This window comes from Sceloporus undulatus, chromosome 3 (genome assembly GCF_019175285.1).
Source record: "Sceloporus undulatus isolate JIND9_A2432 ecotype Alabama chromosome 3, SceUnd_v1.1, whole genome shotgun sequence".
NCBI lineage: Eukaryota > Metazoa > Chordata > Lepidosauria > Squamata > Phrynosomatidae > Sceloporus > Sceloporus undulatus.
The window spans coordinates 146373642-146394958 of NC_056524.1; the positions used below are offsets into that span (position 1 = coordinate 146373642).

At 39.5% G+C, this 21317-nt stretch overlaps 1 protein-coding gene across 21 annotated transcripts in view; it reads right to left on the minus strand.

Annotated features, from left to right (window-relative positions):
* The window catches only part of SORBS1 (sorbin and SH3 domain containing 1), a 204043-nt gene that overhangs the window by 114335 nt on the left and 68391 nt on the right, over positions 1-21317 (minus strand). For 2 of the 21 annotated variants that reach the window (XM_042457337.1, XM_042457336.1), the window contains exons 3-7: positions 17820-17891; positions 16243-16362; positions 11958-11984; positions 11721-11824; positions 5265-5633 (exon numbers count right to left, since the gene is read on the minus strand). In XM_042457337.1, coding sequence (XP_042313271.1) covers positions 5265-5633; positions 11721-11824; positions 11958-11984; positions 16243-16362; positions 17820-17891 — 692 coding nt within the window. Of the gene's footprint in view, positions 1-5264; positions 5634-6198; positions 7000-11708; positions 11825-11957; positions 11985-16242; positions 16363-17819; positions 17892-21317 lie in introns of those variants that run through there. The other 19 variants (XM_042457334.1, XM_042457335.1, XM_042457333.1 and 16 more) reach the window with 17 other exon arrangements.

Consider the following 21317-nt stretch of genomic DNA (forward strand, 5'->3'; position numbering starts at 1 on the left):
ATGTGTTTCTTGACAGTAACAGCAGTTTGATAGTGAAATAAATTACCTAGAGAGGTGGGAAAAGTCTTTTTTCTCTAGACATCTCCAAGAAGATGTTAGACAACTACTTGCTATGAGTACTCTAGCTCAGTGATTCCCAAACTCTATTCCCCCAAGTGTTTTGGACTTCAACTCCCAGAAGCCTCAGCCATTATGGCTAATATTCTGGGATTCTGTGAGCGAATTCCAAAACACATGGAAGGCCAAAGTTTGGGAATCACTGCTCTAGCTGGAGTTCCTGTACTGAGTTGCAGATTGGCATCGATAGCCTATGGGTCCCCTTCCAACTCTGTGATTCTATGATTCTATGTATGGTAGCAAAAAGGAGGGGAGAATACAGTGGCCTTACTCACTTCTGGTTTGTGTTCAGCTGTCCACAGGCTCAAGACACACCTGTCATGAGCATACAGCCCCTCAGATTACTCATGATGGAAAAGTTGCCCACCACTGCCATAGGGTTATGATGCTGTGTGCCTTCATTTCTGGCTTATGGCAACTTTAAAGTGAGGCTATCATGATGTTTTCTTGGCAGCATTTGTTCAGATTGACGTTGACCTTGTCTTCATGAGGCTGAGAAAGTGTGACTTACCAAAGGTCACCCAGTGGGTTTCCCTGGCTGAGTGGGGATTCAAATCATGGTCTCCCAGTGTCCTCGTCCAGCATTCAAACCACTACATCATTCTTGCTCTCAACCACTGGGCATTTCTAGCTAATGATGCAAGGTTACATTGAAAGATGAGCTATGCTTTGATGAAGCATCATTAAGCATGACATCATAAGGTCCTCTAATAGTGTTGCCAGAATAGACATTGGGACAGTGTCTGGGTCTGTCACAGAGTCCGGTTCCTGTGTCTGTGTCTGCTTTTTGTACTAGCAGCCGTCTGAATAACAGAGATACTGATAAAGGAGCTAGATCCTGTGACAAACCTAGATGTCTCTTCTTTCCAAGTCTACTGTGGAAACTAAATATGTCATCTAAAATATCAGATGTTCATAAATTTGTTCAACTTTCAATATGAAATATGGTATTGTTTGGTAAGTCTCTGTGCAAAATAATAAATGGACATAAATATGACATCAGATATGCCTAGAACACTTTGCCACTGACCTTAAAATAACCATTTTTAATCAAGAGAACTTTCAGAACAGACTGAAACATGAAACAGCTGAACTATAATTTGTCAGAGTATTTAATCTGTACATTGGGACTTTATCACACCAGCTGACTATCCTGCTACAATCACACTAGTTTAAAAATGGAAGCATATTTTTGGCATCATTTCTTATCATAGTTTCCCCCATGATAGTATTTTGGCAATACTATCATATTATTATCTGTTTTCCATACTGCCAAATGCAGCCTTCCACAGGGAAGGCTGGGATGAGCGATTGCAACTGCCAACCGTCTCCCAAAGCCAGATGCTGTGTAAATGTGCACACGGGAGCTGGCTTTGGAAAGGTGTTGACTACTGTGATCGCTGCAAGGATGAGGGGGGAGATGAGCAGAATCATGCCCATTCACACCATGTGACTGTCTGAGAAATGGAACTGCAGCAGAAGGGACCTATTGCACGAAGGCAGTAATGGAATAGCAGCAAGATTGAAAGTCTATTGACAAGTTTTGCCTGTCAATGAAAAGGTACACTAAAGTAACAAATGGAATGCAAGGCAGCAGCAGCATGGACACAATGTCATGTGATAAGTACCAGCCAAAGTTGCTTTTATCCTTTCAAAATCTGGTATTTACAATCTAATGTGATAAAGTCCTTCAACAAGAACAAATGGCTTTTCAAAAACATCACACTACATGTGTTAGCTAATCAATGCAAAAATATCTGTTATTTGTTGCTGTTCGGCAGTTGCTGTTACTAAGATAATTATTACTATTGATACTTTTTGCGATTTCATTTAGCTCTGGCATAATTGTTTACAGTTGTTTAACCCCATGTATGTGTGTACATATAACTCAGTAAAACACTTTGCATTTGGTGAAGTAAACTGCAATCCATGAATGTTGATGACACAAGGAATCTGTTAGTTTTTTTAATCTACCAAAGTATATTTTTCTCTTTTGCCTCAGTTTAATACTTCAACCATCTAGTAATTATTTCTATGTTCAGGTAGGTTGGTGGCAAAAAATGCTTTTCACCAGCTGAATCTAGTTTGCCTCTTTGTTGCCCCACCTGAACAGACCCATTCTATCACAGTTTGTATTTATACATGTCTATTTTTACAAGCCTTGGAAACTGCAGTTGCTTTGAACTATTAGCCATTAAGCTGATGGATTCTCTCTGAATTCCTGGGTGCAATTTGATTTATGTGATGGCTCAGTGATTAAGTCGCTGACTTCAAGGACTGCAAGATCAGCAGGTCAGCAGTTGAAGACCCAAGTGCCGCATGTTGGCATGAGCTCCGGTCACTAGTCCCAGCTTCTGCCAACCTAGCAGTCCAAAAGCATGTAAAAGTGCAAGTAGATAAATAGGTATCACTTCGGTGGGAAGGTAACAGTGTTCCATTCACATGAGTGCTGGTCACATGACTATGGAGTAGTCTTTGACAATGCTGGCTCTTTGGGTTAGTAACAGAGATGAGCACAGCCTCCTACATTCGGACATGATTTGACAACCTTGTCAAAGGGGAAACCTTTACTTTTACCTTTTGCTAAATTAAAGGCACAGATCCTGTCAAAATTTGGAAGCTAAGCAAGGTCAGTCCTGATTAGTACTTGGATGGGAGACCATCAACAAAGCAAAACCACCTCTGTGTATTTCTTGCCTAAGAAACCTGGTGAAATCCATGGGATCACCACAAGTCAACAGGTGACTTGAAGGCACACACACACACTATAGAGCACTTGAGGAACTCAAGTTTTTACATGTACCTGTCTGTATTCTGAAACAGTCTCAGAAGAAACTTTATGAGTCCTTTTTGAGGTCAGTATGGTGGCCACTAGAGCCTGAGACCTCACCTTTCAACCTTCTGCAAATCTGTTAACTCATATTGAATGATAGGCACCAAGTATAAATGCTCCCCCTGCAGACTTTTAGCCAGTTTTCCTTTTCCTTTTCTTTTTAATTGGCTACTGTTTTTAGTATTTCAGTATTTTGCCACCTGCCAGTTCATGGTTTAAATGTGTTTAATGCTCCACTAGCATTTTAATTGTCTTATACTATTTTACTCATTCATTTTCATGTTTTCTGGTTTTATGACAAAGCCATCTCAAGAAATGTCTAAGCAGTCTAAGCATGAAATAAATAAGACAAAAGAATAAAGAAGCAAATAAATGCTGAAGCTCAAAGACCAATATCAGCAACACATGGAAAACTATTGGTATAGATTTCTCTCCCCCCCCCAGTCCATCCCTGCTGAACATACAAGCTACAACTTAAACTGGAGAAGGATAACGTTCATTAACCAGACCAGTGACTAGTCAATGATCAATGAATCACCATGGAGCAACTTCCAAGGATCAACAACACAAGAAAGGGAAGATTCCTAAAGGAAACTTTCATATCAGCTCTGGATCTTTCATATTAGCATGATTTCAGAGCAAAATACTCATAAAAGTATGGCCTAAATACCAGGAGTAGCTAAAACAGTAGAGGATCAATATACAGTACAGGGAAATCTATACATTGATCTAGTGTCCACTGGTAACAAAATGGTCAGCTTCTGTGCAGCAGCAATAGTTCTTTGGCATAAAATGGTATTATAAAATTTTATAACGTTTAATTGTAAATTTTAATTTTAAATTCTTGATGGGCAAATTTAGTATTTTGATCTCCAATTAATAATATCCACTTTTTATAATCAAATGCTAATTTTATTTGATTTGTTTTACCTGTATGTCTGATGTTTATCTGTGTATCTGATCTGTTGATTGTTAATAAATAAATAATAATACACTAATCGGCTTTTAATGAAGAGATCTTTCTAGATTTAAAGTAATGGTACTTAAACCATGTTAAGGCATTGGTACTTAAGAACACTGACAGTTAACCATCTTTCTAGATATCGGATTACATATTCTGGATCACACACCTGCCACACTAGAAAGTGGTACTTGGTAGGATATAAAATATAGTTTTGCATATCCATGTAGTATGGAAGTATTATACTCAGCCTCAACTGTTACATACTGCCGTGTATATACTTTATGTTCTCACTCCAAGGATTATGGCTGATTCTCACATTCTGCATGTCCAACTTACACTACAAAATGGCCGCACAGGACCAAAATAATACTGACATAATATTATAAAGCAGATAATTATTAATACATGAATGTAGAAGTGCAAATATCTAAGTACTAAAGGGCCCACCATATTGGTGGGCTTCTCATCTCAGATTCTGATCACTTGTGGATCACCACAGCCCACATTATTCAGTGCTGGCAACGTGAATGTGCACACACTGATGTGAATGTCACCCCCATTTGATCAAATGGGATGCAATTGTCTGTGTTTTTTTTTTCACATGGGGAGGCAGAACCAAACTCATGCCAATAGAGGGCCCACTGTATACCAAATGATACAGTGCTGGGAAATGCAGCAATATATGCAGGATATATATCAGCATGGTACAAGGCAGGTAAGATAAATATCCTGAGGGCTAGGGATTATACTAGAAATCCTCTCTCAAACTGTGGGAGGTACTATATTCTAATTACCTGATCCTGTGGCTACCAGTTTTATCACAACCAATGAAAATGCCATCGAATTTCGCTAATAAATAAAATGATGCACATGCACCTGCCTCAAAAAGCCCATTAAGACTGCGCAGCAAAAGTCTACTTTCCTTAAGTGACAGGAAGGGAAGTACCTGGAGAAACCTGCTGCAATTTTGAGAGTGTGGATGGTGATGGCAACTTGTGGGGGTGAGGGTGAAGGAGGGCTTCAAAATAGGGGTGCAGTAGACCACATGTTGTCAACTTCTGCTTCAAAGGACTTATCTTGTACATGATGTTGGTTACAGCCAAATGGATAGTTTTTTCAAATAGGGAAGAACAAGTCAGAAGTGGTAGGAATATTATAGAATGAAAGTTTCCAAACCAGAAGAGGCAAGAAATGCACATGCAATATAACAGAACATAAACAAGGTTTCAGTTCTCACACTGCTGGCTAGAAGTATGTGGTTTAAACTTTAGTATGCTAATAAGAAGAGCCATTTTAATTTGGGAGCACAAATTTAGCAAAGCTGTCAGGATAGCATGTGGCAAGGCTTACTGTGCATAAAATCATTCCTGTGTTTTCAGACTCCAAGTTTGAGATCTCTCTGATTGGAGGGATCAGTGGAGGAGGTGGTGGTGACAGTGAAATCAGTTTCAAGTGAACAGTCTCTGATGAAGAGGATGGCAGATTATGGTTGGAATCTTTCTGAAGGTGAGGGGGAATGAAATCATCTAGTGTTGGGAAGGTCAGGAGTGAGCCCGCAGAGGTGTTGTCAGGAAATTCTGAGCTTTGGCCAAAAGGTACGAGAGGCAGTGCTGGTGTGCTCAAGCTGCCTTCTTGCTTGCTGTCTGGGTGAACCTGTTGGAATGGCACTACTATAACCTCAGTCTGAGGTGGGGTGGTGGCGGCTGAATAAGTGGCACCCTGTGGAGGATAAGGTGATGTTAAACAATGGGGGAAACTTTGGCATAACAGTGGAGATGTGCAGTGGCATGCATAGATAATCCCTCAATACAACATAGCATGAAATGTACTTTTCAAGAAGCAGTAGGTTGTGCTTAGCAGCAGACTCTGTGCCATACAATAGTATTCACATCACTGTGGCAACCCCTCCCCTATCAAACAACTGTTACCAGCCATCAAGAAATCAAGCAATCCTAAATCATTTTGGTCATCTGTCATCTCTGTGCCAACTGCTACATTCACATTAGTCTAAAACAGAAATATTTCACATAATGTTAGAGATTCCAAGTTCCAGAATAACTGTTTTCAGCTTGGTACTATATACCCAAACCCAGCCAAAACATGCACAAACCTTTGGAGAGAAACCTTTAAAATATTATTTAAAACAAAGGGAGTCAATATCCTAGAAAACAAGTAAATCAAAAACATTAGGAGGAAGTAACCAAAGTATTTTGTGTTGGATGAAAGGCAACAGAAATATCAGCTGGATGGAAAGAAGAAAAAGATTATGATAAAAACTATGTACCCTGCCATATCCCTTTTTGTTGCATGGATGTTGTTGCGGCTGCTGCTGCTGCGTAACATCTGGCTCTTTTCTCATTCTGTTTTCACTGCCAACCGTATGTGGAGACTCTGTTTTTGTGATGTCGGCAGCCTGAGGACTCCTGGTGCCACAGTTCTCACCATAACTAACTGAGTTTCCACTGGAAACAATATTAAAGAATGGCCTGGGAGGAGGAGGGGATAGAGGAGGAAGAGAATTTCCAGTATCTGTTACAGTGGAAACACAGTGGATGGCTGGTGCCACAGTGACCTCAGCTCCAAAACGGGTGCCTTCTGTTTGGACATCTGCACAGGCAATGGAATTTTCAAATGCAGCTGAGCAAGTGCTGTTAGATAAACAAGCTACATATAGACTGCTGACCTTTTTCTCTCCTCTTGTTTCATGGTTGGATTTCAATCCAATTTTGCTACTATGATCTGCTCCAGCCCCCTCTAGTGTGTTTTGGTGCTCAGATGATGTGTTCGGTAATGAGCTATTTCCCAAAAGTGGTTGCCCAACATGCACCTTGCTTGCAGCAATTAAACCAATAGGAGCAGCACTGAAGGCTGTAGGTGAGGAGGAAAAACACTGCCTGCTACTTTTGCTAGGTGGTGAATAGTGTGTATATGGTTTAGGCACATTCAGGTAGAGACAGTCCATGCTAGAAATGGGCTGCAGGAAGGTTACTTTGGTGTTTGCGTGAGGACACCATGCCAAGCTCTCCTGTTTTAGGAAAGAAGAACTGGATAGAGAAGGAGTCTTTCCAGTGAAGGAGAAAAATTAGTAAATCAAGTAAATTAAGTTACAACAGAGAAAGAAAAAGAAAAAAAACAAAAAAATGAGTTTGTAATTAGACTAGCATTTAATATTGCATTTGAAAGTTCAGCACTTGGTTTAGTTTCATTGTTTTCTAAAATAATTTTACAAATGAGCACTGTGAGCATGTACTGTAATTTGCCATTAGGGATAGAAAGAAGATTTTAAAACATTTTAAAAATTGGTTTCTTAAATTTTGGGAAATCTAGACAAGGAGAATCCTGGATGTGTGAAAGTATTCATAATTCAGGACTTATTCTGCATGAAAAATGCATATTTCCTGCACAGAAAACAACATGTTCTGTGTAAAAAATAATATTTCTGTGCAGAAATCTAATTTCTAGCACCAAAGGAAGAAGGAATGAAAGAAAACCTATTTTCTTCACATAAATGTTTATTGCATATACAGTAAATGTAGTTTTCTGCACAGAAATGCCAATTTCTCAGAACAAATGTGCATTTTTTTACCCAGAATAATTCTTGTCCTGTGTGCATATTTCTATAATTTTTTTACGGTAAGAAGAAAAATAGTAAAAATGTTAAGTCCTGATTTAGATCATCTACAAGTTCCCTCACACTGAAATCAGTAGTATAAACTCTTTATAAGAATTGGTCAATAAACCAGGGGAATTTCCAGATATGAGATGTTTTTCATGATTTGAATTTCAGATATAAAAACATTGCAACCCATGGTTCCTCCTAGGCAATCTGGACAGCAGAATGAATTTTCAGCTCAGGCTCTTACAGAATATTGGCTGTAAGAGCATTACTAGCTGTTCTGTACAAAAGTCAGAGGTGTATCTGTGCCCATTAAACAAAGATGCCCTTTAAAAGTACTTGGTTATGTAAAGGTAAATGATCGATAAATAAAAGAACTGGGGAAAGTATAATGTAGTTGCCAACCCCTTATGTCAGATTTGGGATTTGAGTACTGTTTGGGAGAAAGGCACTAATAAACAAACAAACAAATACCCTGTGATACCATAGCAATGGAAATCTACTATGCAATCAGACTCACTGCAATTTGTCCTCATAGGAAAGCAAGCTTTTATCAAAACTCTAATTCTGTCAAAAGCAAATGAACATGTTTAATTGTTGAAGTTCATAGCAATTAGCCAGATAGCTCTTGTAAAACTTCAATTGGAGTGAGCAGTTCTGGAAACCAAAATTGTTGCATTTATATGTGTGCACATTTTGATGTATGTGGCAACAAAAAATATGGTAATAACTGTGGAAACACTACTTGTTTGGATTACAATCAGTTCCTTCATTTCAACACTTTTTAAAAAAAGGTAGTGGGTGACATTTTTACTCATCATATGTTTTCCAAGTACAGATATTTTGAAATAGCATGTATGTTCCAACAAAACCTGTTTAAAATATTGCATAACAGACAATTAAATGAATAAATACATAAAACTCTCTAACATAACATTTTCTTGTAATTTCTGAAGAAGTAACAGTGGCCCTAATTAATTTAAGATCTAGATTGTATATAAGTTTGAATGCTAAATTCAAGCATACCTGAAAGATCTGTCCTAATATGAAGAACGGCCATTGTTTCAGTGACTGAGGATACTACTTGATACAAACAGGGGGGTGATGAAAAATTCTTGGCCCAACCCACTTCCTAAAATCTGAGTGTAATGTTGTAGTACAATAAAGCTAAGATTCATTGTGAATTCTAACATCATTTTCTGACAAAATCAAGTCTAAAATGTTGGCTTCAAACAAAAGCACACTTTTATAGAGGAATACCTCACTGGGTATCTCTCCAAGAAGCCCTATCTCTCCAAACAGCCGACTTGTTGGAAATGTCAGGCACATATTGTGTTGTAGTTCCATATGTGGTGGACATGTCTGGTAATAAAATCTTTTTGGAAATATCTTCATTCAGTGATCTGTAAAATACTAAAAATATCTTTTGAACTTGCTCCTGAAATTTATTTATTAAACATGATCAATAAAATTCGGGTAACACTAAGAAATAAATATTGGAAAATAATTCTTTATATGATATTTCTGGCAAGAATACTTTTCGCTCAAAAATGGCAAACAGAAGAAGTCCCCTCAATAAAAGAATGGATGATAAAAAGGCTAGAAGCTATAGAAATTGATGAATTGACAAATGCAATACAGAGAACACCTCAAGAGGAACATGGGAAAATATGGAAGATCTTTATTGACTATTGTAAAGTGTGGAATTGTTAAAAATAGGATAAAACTCTTAAGAAAACGAAACAAAAAAGCAGGATGAAGTTTGAAGCAACACAAGAACCTCATAAAGAGAAGTGGTAAAGATGTAAAATTGCATGTACTAAATAGATAGTGTCAAGGGAAGTTATAAGGAAACAGTAACATAAAATACTGAGATGAATAGAAGGGGGAGGAGGGGTGGGGTGAGAGGGAATGGAAAATTTAAGTGATGTTAATAATAATGTAAAAGATACCTGGCTATATAATGTTTGTCAAAATAAAAATAAAAATCTAGGTGTAACTTTGTCACTGTAGCTTGACAGAGTGTTCTTTTATTGTAACTTGCCCATTTGCAGGATCATAGCTCTAATTTCTCTTTCCCCCTCCCACCCAAGATTATTGACAGAACCATGTCAACAGAAAGTGCGACTTTTCAAGTGCTTAACTCAAGGCTATCATGAAGTGCCTGTTCCTGAAGAAAAAAACTCCAAAGGAAATCTATGAGTTTATGATGCAAATATTGAGAGAAAAGTGCCCATCACACTCAAGTGTGAAGAAGTGGTGTGCCAACTTTTAGCATGGAGCTTTTGAGATCAAAGATGCATCACGGTCCGGGAGGCTTTCAACACTTGAAATTTGTTGACCATGTTCTTGACCTGATTTTAGCAGATTGGCAAATCTCAGCTAAAACAATTGCTTAATCACTAGTGATATCCTGGGGATGCTCTAGTTTTATAATTCATGAACTATGCAGACAGAAGCTGTCAGGCAAATAGATGCCAAAATGTTTGAATGCTGATCAGAAATGAAATCAAGCTGATACCTCCAAGCTGATTTTGCAGGATTTTGAGCAATCTAGTGGTAATTTTTTGGAATGACTCATCACTGTTGATGAAACATGGTTATATCCACTATGATCCAAAGACCAAACAACAATCCTTTCTATGGCAGCACACAAATTCTCCAACCAAAGGAATTTCAGAGTTAAAGGCCAGCAGAAAAAGTCATGTCCATATTTTGTTGAATGATTATCTTCAGAAGAGCCAAACAGTTAATGCAGTATACTTCTAGAACTTGCTATGCCGATTAAAGGAGGCATGGAAGGAAAAGTGGAAAGCTACAGAAAGGTGTTCTCTTTTTGCAGTACAATGCGTGTGCTCACAGAGCTGGCAAAATTATGGATCTTTTCAAGAATTTGGGGTTCAAATGCTTCCACCTTGCTAGACAGATCCTGCTCCATCTGACTATTTCTTGTTTCCAAACCTTATGAGTTTGAAAGGAAGGACATTTTCAAATGATTCTGAGGTGATAGCAGCATCAGAGCAGTATTTCAGTGAGGAGGCATCAGAATTTCTTTGTAAGGGTTAAAAAAAACTTGGAAAACAATGTACCAAGTGTGTAATACTTTGGGGTGAATATGTGGAAAACCATGAAAATTTCATAGCTCTAGGTCATTCCCTTCTTGGTCATGCTGAGAATTTTTCAGCATCCCTCATACTTGAGGGCTCATGTTACCAGGATATTCTGTGATGTATATTAACCATAAATACATCTTAGGACATGAAGGTTCTTGTGGAGTTTAAACATCTAAGGATTTTCTATCGGGTATTGCTATAGCACTTAAAATATCTTATTTAAATCAATGTAGATTGGAATAATTAGCAACTTGAAAGCCAGAAACAACTTTCAACTTAACTAACTTGCCGTACTCTGTAAGAAGGTCATTAACAGTACAAGTAAGAAACTGAAGCTGAATCACATCCATAACAGGTTCACGTAGATTTCACAATCATTATCTCAGGCTGAAATCCAGCACTCACTCTACTACACCAGGTGTCTAAATTAGTAAAAATCTACAACAGGACTAGATGGATCACATTTGTGGTTTAATGATATATTTTTAATGGATGAGAATGGGAAGAGAAAATGAAAACAAAGGAAGTGTAGGCATGTCATTTTTACATAAGGTATTTATCAATATCATGGCTCCTATCCTCAAATTCTGCAAATTAGACTCTAGACAATAACCTAAGAATTCTTTTGTAGAGATCCCAAGTTCATGATTTCCCCTGCTCTGGCTGAGAACAGTATTCTTAAAGTTCCATGGGGAAAATGAACTCTAAATCTATAGTGCAGACTTACCTCAGGAGAGACAGAAGAAAAAGACAGGAACGTATGCTAAAATAAACATATAAATAAAACAGGGTCCAAACTGTAGGATGCCATTAAGTTTTTTAAAAAACTGACTGGTGTAGTGCAGAATTTTAAAAATGCTAAACAGCAAACAACAACAACAAAACCCAAACCACCTTGCTCTTCCATGGTGCTTCCAAGATAGTGATAGCAAACATAAGTGATAAGTGGGTATTATTATTACCATGTTACAGATCATTTACAAGGAATTAGAAAATCTCCCACAAGATGATAAAGCAAATTGTTTCACTTTTCAGTGCTTTCACTCAAAGATGTACAAGTTTTACCTGGCTACTCACATGTGACTTGCTCTCGAAGTTTGGGCGCACACTCCGGTACCCTTTGGCAGCCAGAACAGAGGACTGTGCTTCCCTATTAGAATCAACACTGGGCAATAAGTCATCTGCAAAATGAAAAACAAATAAGTAAAACTATATTAAGGGAAGAATTCTTAAGTACTATAGTTTCTTTTTGTTTAAAAAACACACACGTGAAAATATATCAATAAAATATGAAAAAAATCTATTATTAAATACCTGTTTCTGGTTTTCCTGGCTCTGCACCTGAAGTGTTAGGGAAGAGTGAACAAAAAGAAGGAAACAGAAAGGACATCAACAGTTACATCAGAAAGATTGTCTACTTCATTCTGTGCATGGAATACTTTCAGCATAGCCTGCCTGATTCCCAAAGAAACATGATTCGCTTGCAGTTCCTGACCTTTGTAAACACAAGGCAATTCATTGAGAGTGATGAAGAAACAATTGTTCATTGACATTTTATTCCAGAGGACAGAAATGCAGCCAGGGTTTTCAGTTTGGAGCTCAAATGCCACACACTGCTCCAAATCAAGACCTCAGTATATAAACTGTAACGTAGGCTTGAAGGAAAAAAATATATCTGTCCTTTATTAACCCTGTCAGAAGAGATGGTAGAGAGAGAGCCACAAACAGACAAGTGAATCAAATGCATTTCAATGCACTGGTACAACATGTGCCATATTTGTAGAGATTAGCCACAAGGTGAGACAAAAGTACTCCTGTTTACAAGCTGGCCTCACTTATGTTGCTGTGGGATCCTAATAATGCAAACCACAAACAAACAGATCCTCTTTTTAACAGTAGGGAACAGACTGTGCTATCACAGCTTAGGAAAGTCCTCAGTTAGATTTCAAGCTTGTTCATAACTATTAACTGGCTGCTTCCAAAATGTTTCCGACACTGATTTTGATGACATTTCCCCACCTTGCCCCACCGCCCAACCTTTCTACTGATCCATATGAATCAACACTTTCCTGGCTCTGTAATACACTTTCTAAGACTTAACTGTGCAATGACTATTCAGTGCAATGAGCCATTTCCATAGTGAGTGACTAAATAAAATCACCTATGGCATGTATCATTCCTTTTCCCAATGGCAACATACCCAGCTGTGGTCAATGCTAATAACAGAATTACAACATATTTAATCCTAAACATAAGAGGAGCACTCTATTCTGCTCTTGTGAATTAGTAGAATAATTTGTATCTTGAGCTATCCAACTTCAAGCTCATGTGGATGAGTAAATTGTAAATACTCAAAACAATGGATCACATGTTACATAACTGGTGACTAGCAACACCCCCCTTCCCCATGTCCAAACGTGACACCTCTGTAGGAGGAGAATGGCTGCTGGGTTGGATCTCTTGTGTTTTAGTTCTCTTGAATTTTAGTAGAATCACAGACTTATAGAGATGGAAGAGACCCCAAGGGCCATCCAGTCCAACTCCATGTCATGCAGGAACTCACAATCAAAGCACCCCCAACAGATGGCCATCCAGCCTCTGTTTAAAGATCTCCAAAGAAGGAGACTCCACAACACTCCAAGGGAGTGTGTTATACCTCTATATTTCATCCAATCATGAGATTCATCCCACCAGGTTTCAATGATGCCTTTTATATCATATTTGCTTTGTTGTACTAGGAGTTCAAGTTCATCTTGCTTATTTCTCATGCTCTGTGCATTAGTGTAGAGACATCTTAGACCATGGGTCCCTACTTGCTGCCTGTCCAAGTTTTTTTGCCTCTCACTTTTGGGCCCTTGCACTATTTGCCTTGTTCCTTCTATGACAGTTTGACTATTTTCTGCAGCCTTTTTGCCTTCCAGAATACTGTCTCCCTCCCCCACATAATTCAGTTTAAAGCCCTCCTGATCAAATTCTTGAGACTGTTGGCAAAAACATTTCTGCTAACTGGTGTGAGATGCAACCCATCCCTTGACAGACATCCCCCCTCATGGAACCGCAGCCCTTGATCAAAGAATCCAAATTGTTCTTGGTGGCACCATCTGCAGAGCCAATTGTTTACATCAGCTATTTTCCTTCCTGGATGATACCCTTCAACTGGCAGAAGAGACAAGATGACAATCTGTGCATCCATTTCTTTCAGCTTCCTATCCCTAGCCTCGTAATCCCTTCTGATATTCTGAAGGCTGTCTTGCAGTGTCACTGGTTCCCACATGGACCAAAAGTAAGGGGAACTGGTCAGTAGGCTTGACCAGTCTTGTCAGCCTTTCTGTTACATCATGGATCTTTGGGCTTGGATGAGAGTTTGTTGGAAAAAACAGCCAATTCCCACTCCTAGCTAGATGGCTCTCACAAGCACTAGGAGGGAGCATGTCTTACCGGAACGTCATCTTGGCCGGAAGTCCATTCTTCCTTGATTATGTCCCTGGCTTGACCATAGTTCTTCTGGTTTCTGGATGATTGTGCTTAATAAAGCAAATCTATTTCTCAGATTGTTTGCAAAATCTGTTGAGATTTTCTTTACATTGTATTTTGATATGATAACTGATTTCATACTATTCTTTAGCTTTACTCTTTGATATAAGTAGTTCATGACTGTGCCACAGTCAATACCTGGTCTAGTTTAGGCTGCACAAATAAAGCTTCTCCATTTTCTCCTTCCAACTATGTAGTCTATCTGCTTTTTGTAAAATTGTAAAATCTCTCATTTTTTGTACTGACCATCTGGTGATGTCCATGTTATATCCTTCTGTATAGTTGTATAAAGAAGGCATTTCAGATGAAGTGATTGTTGGCCTCAGATAATTCTATTAATTGCTCTCCTGGTGCTTTCCTTGATCCTAATCTTCTTACAGTTTTTGATTTGTCTTTGCTTCCTACTTTAGCATCCCAATCACCTATGATTAGCAAGCAATCCTGTTTTAGTGTGTTGTCAATTTCTTCCTGGACTCCATCGTAAAATCTCTCTATTTCTTCTCCCTCTGCCTTTGTGATTGGCATATATATTTGATTATGGTGAAATTTATTGGTTTTCCCTGAGGTCTTACTGATATGACCATAATTACATGTCTGTTCTTTAAAGAAAGGAAAAGTTTTGCAACAAAACCTATCAATTTGGGAATACCATTCACAACGCTATGCCACAGCAATGAAAGCACAACCAATTATAAGCACTGTATGTTTTATTGCCAAAAGGAGAAGCGCAATTAAAATAAATCCAATTATGGTTGTAGCTAGAAATGAAACAAAGTGAGCTGTTTTTCAAATCAAAATTTTCCACATAGGCACATAACTTAAATTTGAAGTAATATATTTCAAAGCTCCAAAATATTGATTTTGAACTACTACTCAGGTTCTAAACTAATATGGCTTCACATGGACTAACCTAGAAAAATGCTCGCCTCTCTTTTTAACTGTGTATCTTGGTCCTAGGAAATTTCCCACAAAAGAAGAAAGGGCACTGTGAAGGTTACATGGTATATCTCATTCCCTATAATGCCAAAGGAATAGGGAATGTTTTACTTAACAAAGATTCATGAATAGATATTTATCCTAAAGAAGGCTGTGTCAACACATGCCTGATCTTGTTTGATCTCAGAAGCTAAGCAGGGCCAGGCTAGCACTTGGGTGGGAGTACTTGGATGAGAGACCACCAGGGAACGCTGGGTGCTGTAGGCTAAAGAAGGCTATACAAGACCAGGTGATGCCTACTCTACAGTCGACTGTGTTAGTTTGTTGGAATTTTCCCAGTACATGTGCTTTGCAGTAGTGATTTAGCAACCTTGACAAACTATGGCGCGTTAGAGTGCCCAAAAACGGCGCTCTGCTGGCGCGTCATTTGCTGTGCTGAGGAGCCCCAGCAGCCAAACCATGCGACTCCTCAGCGCAGCAAAAAAGAAGCCGCAAAAAGCAGCTTCTTTTTGCAACCCAGAAGTGGTGCCACAAGTTGCTAGTCATGCACTCGTTGCGTCACTTCTGCCGTGCGACGTGCGGACGCTAGGCATCCATGACGTCAAGATGGAGGCGCCCATGTAGAACGAGTGCCACCATTTTGTATGCGCTCTGCGCATACTTTCCACCTGTGTGGAATGGGCCTATATTACCATATACGAATTTGTGACTCTGGGCTCCAGTTTCATTTAGATTCTGGCCTGTCAAAGCAGGAGTCAAAAATGCACTTCTTAATTTCAAAAAAGTTGGATCCTTGATTCACTAGTATAACCTGCCAATCTTTCCTGGTGGGGCTGGGAGAAACAATTCCACAACAATATATTTGTATGATGTCATTGTATTTTACTAAAATGCTTGCTATTTGCAACTGCACTTCTCAGCCAAGATTGAGCATCCAGCTAGCTGTCACATTATTCACTACAGTGAAGTTCAAAATCCTTGCCTACGATGCAAATTCTAGTGTGAATTTTAAAACGCAATTTGACTTGGAAGCAATTATTTTTACACTAGAGTCTGACTGCTTTAATTAAAGGAGCAAAAGAACAACATGCAGGTTAATTTTCTGTTTTATGGCTAATATCTCACTCACTTTCAGAGGGATGTACATCCTGTGGATTTGTTTGGCTGGTATTCAGTTTCTCCTCATGAGCTGGAGATGCCCAAAGGGTAACAGCCCCCTTTCCAGTACAAACTTTAGAAGGATCCACATCTATAGGGAAAAAATACATAAAATGTCCAGACAATATATTTGAAATTTGCAGATAACCAAAGAAATGAGGCAAGGGTGCCCACTTTCTCCCTTGCTATTTATCTTGATATTAGAAGTTTTTATGAGTTCAGTTAGATTCAATGAAAGAATTACGGAAACAAAAATCAATTTCATACATGAAATAAAAGGCTATGCGGATGATGTGGTTATCATCTTAGAAAATCCGGAAACCTGTATAGAACAAACTATGTATGAAATTAATAGCTTTGGCAAACACTCAGGATTCAAACTAAATAAAGACAAAACTTGGTTCCTTACCAAAAATTAAAGAAGAAGAAGAAGAAGACGACGACGACAACTTAGAAACCAAACAGGTTGTAAAGTGAGAAAGAAAGTAAAATATTTAGGTATTTTGGTTATCTAATAAGAATACTGAGTTATCTGTTAATAATTACCAGAATACATGGAAAGAAATTCAGCATGATCTAATTCAATGGAACAAACTTGTTCTTCCCAAGTGTGCCCACTTCCCCTCACCATGCAAGAGCTGCCCGCCTTCCAGGTCCCTGAGCTTCTGCTGGCCTCACGAAGCCCCCTGCGCCTGCTGCCCCTCAGCTGCAGGTGCAGATGAAGTGGGGAGAGGAGGAAGAGGAGGAGGAAAAAGGAGGATGAAAAGAGGGGAAGAGGAGGAGAAAGAAGAAGAAGAAGAAGAAGAAAAGGAGGGCAAGCGGCAGCAAGGCAACAGAGACAGAAAGAGGAGGAGGAAGGAGGAGGCGAGAAAGAGAAGGAGGAGGAGAAACAGCCGTGATAGCAGTGACGGGGGAAGAAGAGGAGGCGAGGAAAAGGGGGAAGAAGCAGGGAAGAGAAGGAAGAAGAGGTACCCCTCTGCTGCCTGTCACAGTGAAAACGGCGATGCTGACATTGGGGAGGGGGAGGGGGGGAAGTGCCTTTGTCCTCAATAGTGGCACAGCCATGTGGCCACACCACCATTGAGTTCTATGGGACCTGAGCATATGCAGATTTTTGATATCTGCAGAAGGATCTGGAACGGATCCCCAGTGGATACCGAGGGTCCACTGTAGTTTACAATATTTCAATTTAAATTATTTTAGAGGATTTGGGGGCTTTGGCACATTTGTGAAGTCTGCTGAGGGGGAAAAGTTGAAAACTGTCCGCTCCACAGTTGTCCACCCCATCTTAAGGGATGGTTTTTTCTGTTCTCATCAGTTTTACAAAAATAGTGGCTGTTTTATAAAAGCAGGAAAACAACGTATTATATAATGCTACACTTTGATTTCACTTTCACACTTTTTCTGTTACCTTTAGAAGAACTTGCAACTCAATTCTTTCCTTGAATTTATTCATATATTGTTTTGTATCACTCTGTTTTGTTATACGTTACAAAGAAAAAAGCAACATCATTCTCTCAGGGAAAATCACGTCTTGATTTAACATACCTTTCTTTTGCCCATTGGTGGTTGGCACTAGTCCATTCACAACGTTGTTTCCAAGATCAACTTCTCTGTGTTCTGAAAGATTAACAGAAACTGTCAGTATGATGATGACAGAATGTCTCCATAGGAATAATTTTTAAGGAATTATGCCCAACATAGGAAGTATAACATTAGTGAAGAAGGAGAACTCCAATAAGAATCTATGCAATGGGCAGGTAGGGGAAGAGAATACAAGAAAAAGATTGGTTTCTTTATTAATGTTTGCATATCTTTTACAACATTAAGAGAATGGCTGCACACATGCATGTATATTCTGGCAACCATAACTCACTGGAACATTCTCCCAGTTTGAGTGCTTGGGGTTGTTGTCTGTATTGAAGTGATACATTTCAAGCTGAAATTCCTAACTGAGGGGAGGGGAGGAGTCTTGCTACAAGTTAAAAGGGAAAGCCAATCATAATGGATCAGAAAATTGTGACAGACATCTCAAAAATAGAAAAGCGTGCTTATGGTAGTTATCCAAGTAGAATTTTCAAGTCCGAAAGTCAAAATTCCAAAGGATAGAATTTCTCAGAAGCAGAATAGGACATCTCATTGGAATACTGTAGTAGATATTTCAGAGTGTTGTTACCCAAGTTGCAATGGTCAGTTTCAAGTCAAAATTACAAAGGGGGTTGTTTCCTATAATCTAGGAAGGAGGAGCCTCCTGTAATTTGGGAAATGTTTTTTTAAGTAATAGAAGACAGAAGAGAGGTTACTAGGGAAAGTTGACTTGTGTTTTACATTCCCTCACTCGGCAGAGGGTCTCCCTCTGATGAGAATCCTGCGCGAAGGAGCACACACACTGAGCAAAAGGCACATGAAAGAGTGTGGAAGACTGAAGTTCTTAAAGGAAAGCCTTTTGTTCTAAATAATCAGTCTACATTAGCAAAAGGTATCTTTTTACATTAAGGCACTGTCCATTAGGCAGCTACTTACAGGCTATTTACCGGTTACAAAACAGCCTAGGTCATATTCAGATGAGGTTTTAAAAGAACCATAATTCCCTAATGGATCTAGCTAAGGCATTAATATCCTACTTATGATAAATATGTCCTGGCCTTGGATGTCCATGGGGGGGAAATGGGATTCTGAACTGCAGCCTAAGACCAGAACCCCCTAAATGTGGCAGGCAGCTATGGAGCAGTACACTTTGTGCCAGCCTGACTGCGAAGTAGGGCTGAAGTAGGGTTGAGCATCCACACACTCCCAGCCCTAGTTACGCTGCTCATCCACTATGATAGCATGCATTCATTCATACGGCGTGCACCATGATGGCGTCCATGGCACGCAGCGCCCAAACGGCGCTGGCCGGAAGAGCTGTCATTGTGGCGCACAAGCGTGCCAATGACACCCCTTTCAGGAAGCTGCTTAGAGCAGCTTCTTTTGGGGCGTGGATTGGTGCTGCAACGTGCAGCTGCTGCGGCACTGATCTGGGACATACAGGGGTAGCGTAGCCACCCGTCTGTATAGCCCTCAGTCTCAAGTATTTTTCTGACCTTAGTAGATTAGAAAGCTGGGTCAAAGCTAACAAAATGAATTTCAACACAGGGAAATGTAAGGTACTGACTGCACTTAGGGCAAAAAATGAAATGAACAGATATACGATGGGTGACACTTGGCTGAATAAGACTATGTGTGAAAGGGATCTGGGAGTCCAAGGAGACCACAAGTTGAACATGAGTCAATAGTGCAATGCAGCAGCTAACAAGGCCAGTGCGATTTTGGGCTGCATCAATAGAAGTATAGTGTTTAGATCAAGGGAAGTAATAGTGCCACTCTATTCTGCTCTGGTCAGGGCCCACCTGGAATATTGTGTCCATTCTGGGCACCACAATTTAAAAAGGATGTTGGGAAACTGGAGTGTGTACAAAGGAGGGTGACCAAAATGGTGAAGGGTCTGGAAACAATGTCCTATGAGGAACGACTTAGGAAGCTGGGGATGTTTAGCCTGGAGAAGAGAAGGTTAAGAGGTGATATGATAGCCCTGTTTAAATACTTGAAAGGATGTCATATTGAGGAGGGAGCAAGCTTGTCTTCTGCTACTCCAGAGACTAGGACCCGGAGCAATGGATGCAAGCTAGAGGAAAAGAGATTCCACCTCAACATTAGGAGGAACTTCCTGACAGTAGGGGCTATTCGACAGTCGAATAAACTCCCTCAGAGTGTAGTGGAATCTCCTTCCTTAGAGGTGTTTTAAACAAAGGCTGGATGGCCATCTGTTGGGGATGCTTTGATTTAGATTTCCTGCATGGCAGGGGGTTGGACTGGATGGCCCTTGTGGTCTCTTCCAATTCTATGCTTCTGGTGCCCCAGGGCTCTATAACTTCTTCTGGGAAGAATCTCAAAGCTTGCTGCTGGTCATTCTCATTGGCTAGTTGTCTTTCATGATCTCTCTGACTTCTCCACGATGTTGAACCTCAATAATTGTACCTTAACCCAACATCTTATCAATCCTTTGTTTATCTGGAGGGGAGACTAATGAGGAGAGCCCATTATCACAAGTAATGCACCAGCAGAACATGCAAAGTTTCTGCAAAAAGGGGTTGAAATGCAGGCTAACAGATCCCAAACCATGAACTAGGATCATTTGTATGAAAAATTCAAAATATTCAGCAAATGATTTTATCTTTCATAGTGTTTGAAACTGTATGGATTAACTTGAGTCCCCAAATTAACTGTTTGGTCTTGAATATTTATTTGTTGTTTTGTGCCTTCAAGTCATTCCCAACTTATGACAATCCTATCATGGGGTTTTCTTAACCAATTTCTTCAAGACAGTTTGCCACTGTCATCCTCTGAGGCTGAGAGAGTGTGATTTGCCCAGGGTCACCCAGCGGATTTCATGGTCAAGCGGGGATTCAGACCCTGTTATCCAGGAGTCATAGTTCAACACTCAAACCACTACACCATGCTGGCTTCATATTATATTACAATTTAGAGTAAACCTAAAGAAGTACGCTAACTAAATTGTTGTGCCAAAATAAAATCTGAAGAACATAACTGTAGAATGTAAACATCATGTAAAAACAGATTTGTGCTATTGAGGCTAACTAGCCAGGAGAGAAGAATGCTGGACATTGACTAGAACAAGAACCAAGGACAATGGAGATTATCAGACAGGAGACAAGAGCAAAGCTCATCCTTATCCCATCCGTGACTGCCATCGCGTGAAAGATAGTCACACATTTGCACTGATCCTGTCATTAATCTGTCAGTGAAATGGAATTGTATTAATGCATTCTTCCATTAATACAAAATGAAGGACAAGGACAGGACAATTCCACTTCAATGACAAAACAATGACAGGATAAGTGTGACGTCATGTGAAAGTCTTTCGTGCAATCGCAGTCAATCGCAGTTTAATGATGAGACACTGACAGGATAAGTGTGACATTGTATGAAAATATTTTCAAGACTGTGCTATAAGGACAGGAAAAGGACAGGATAAGGGCGTCCTGT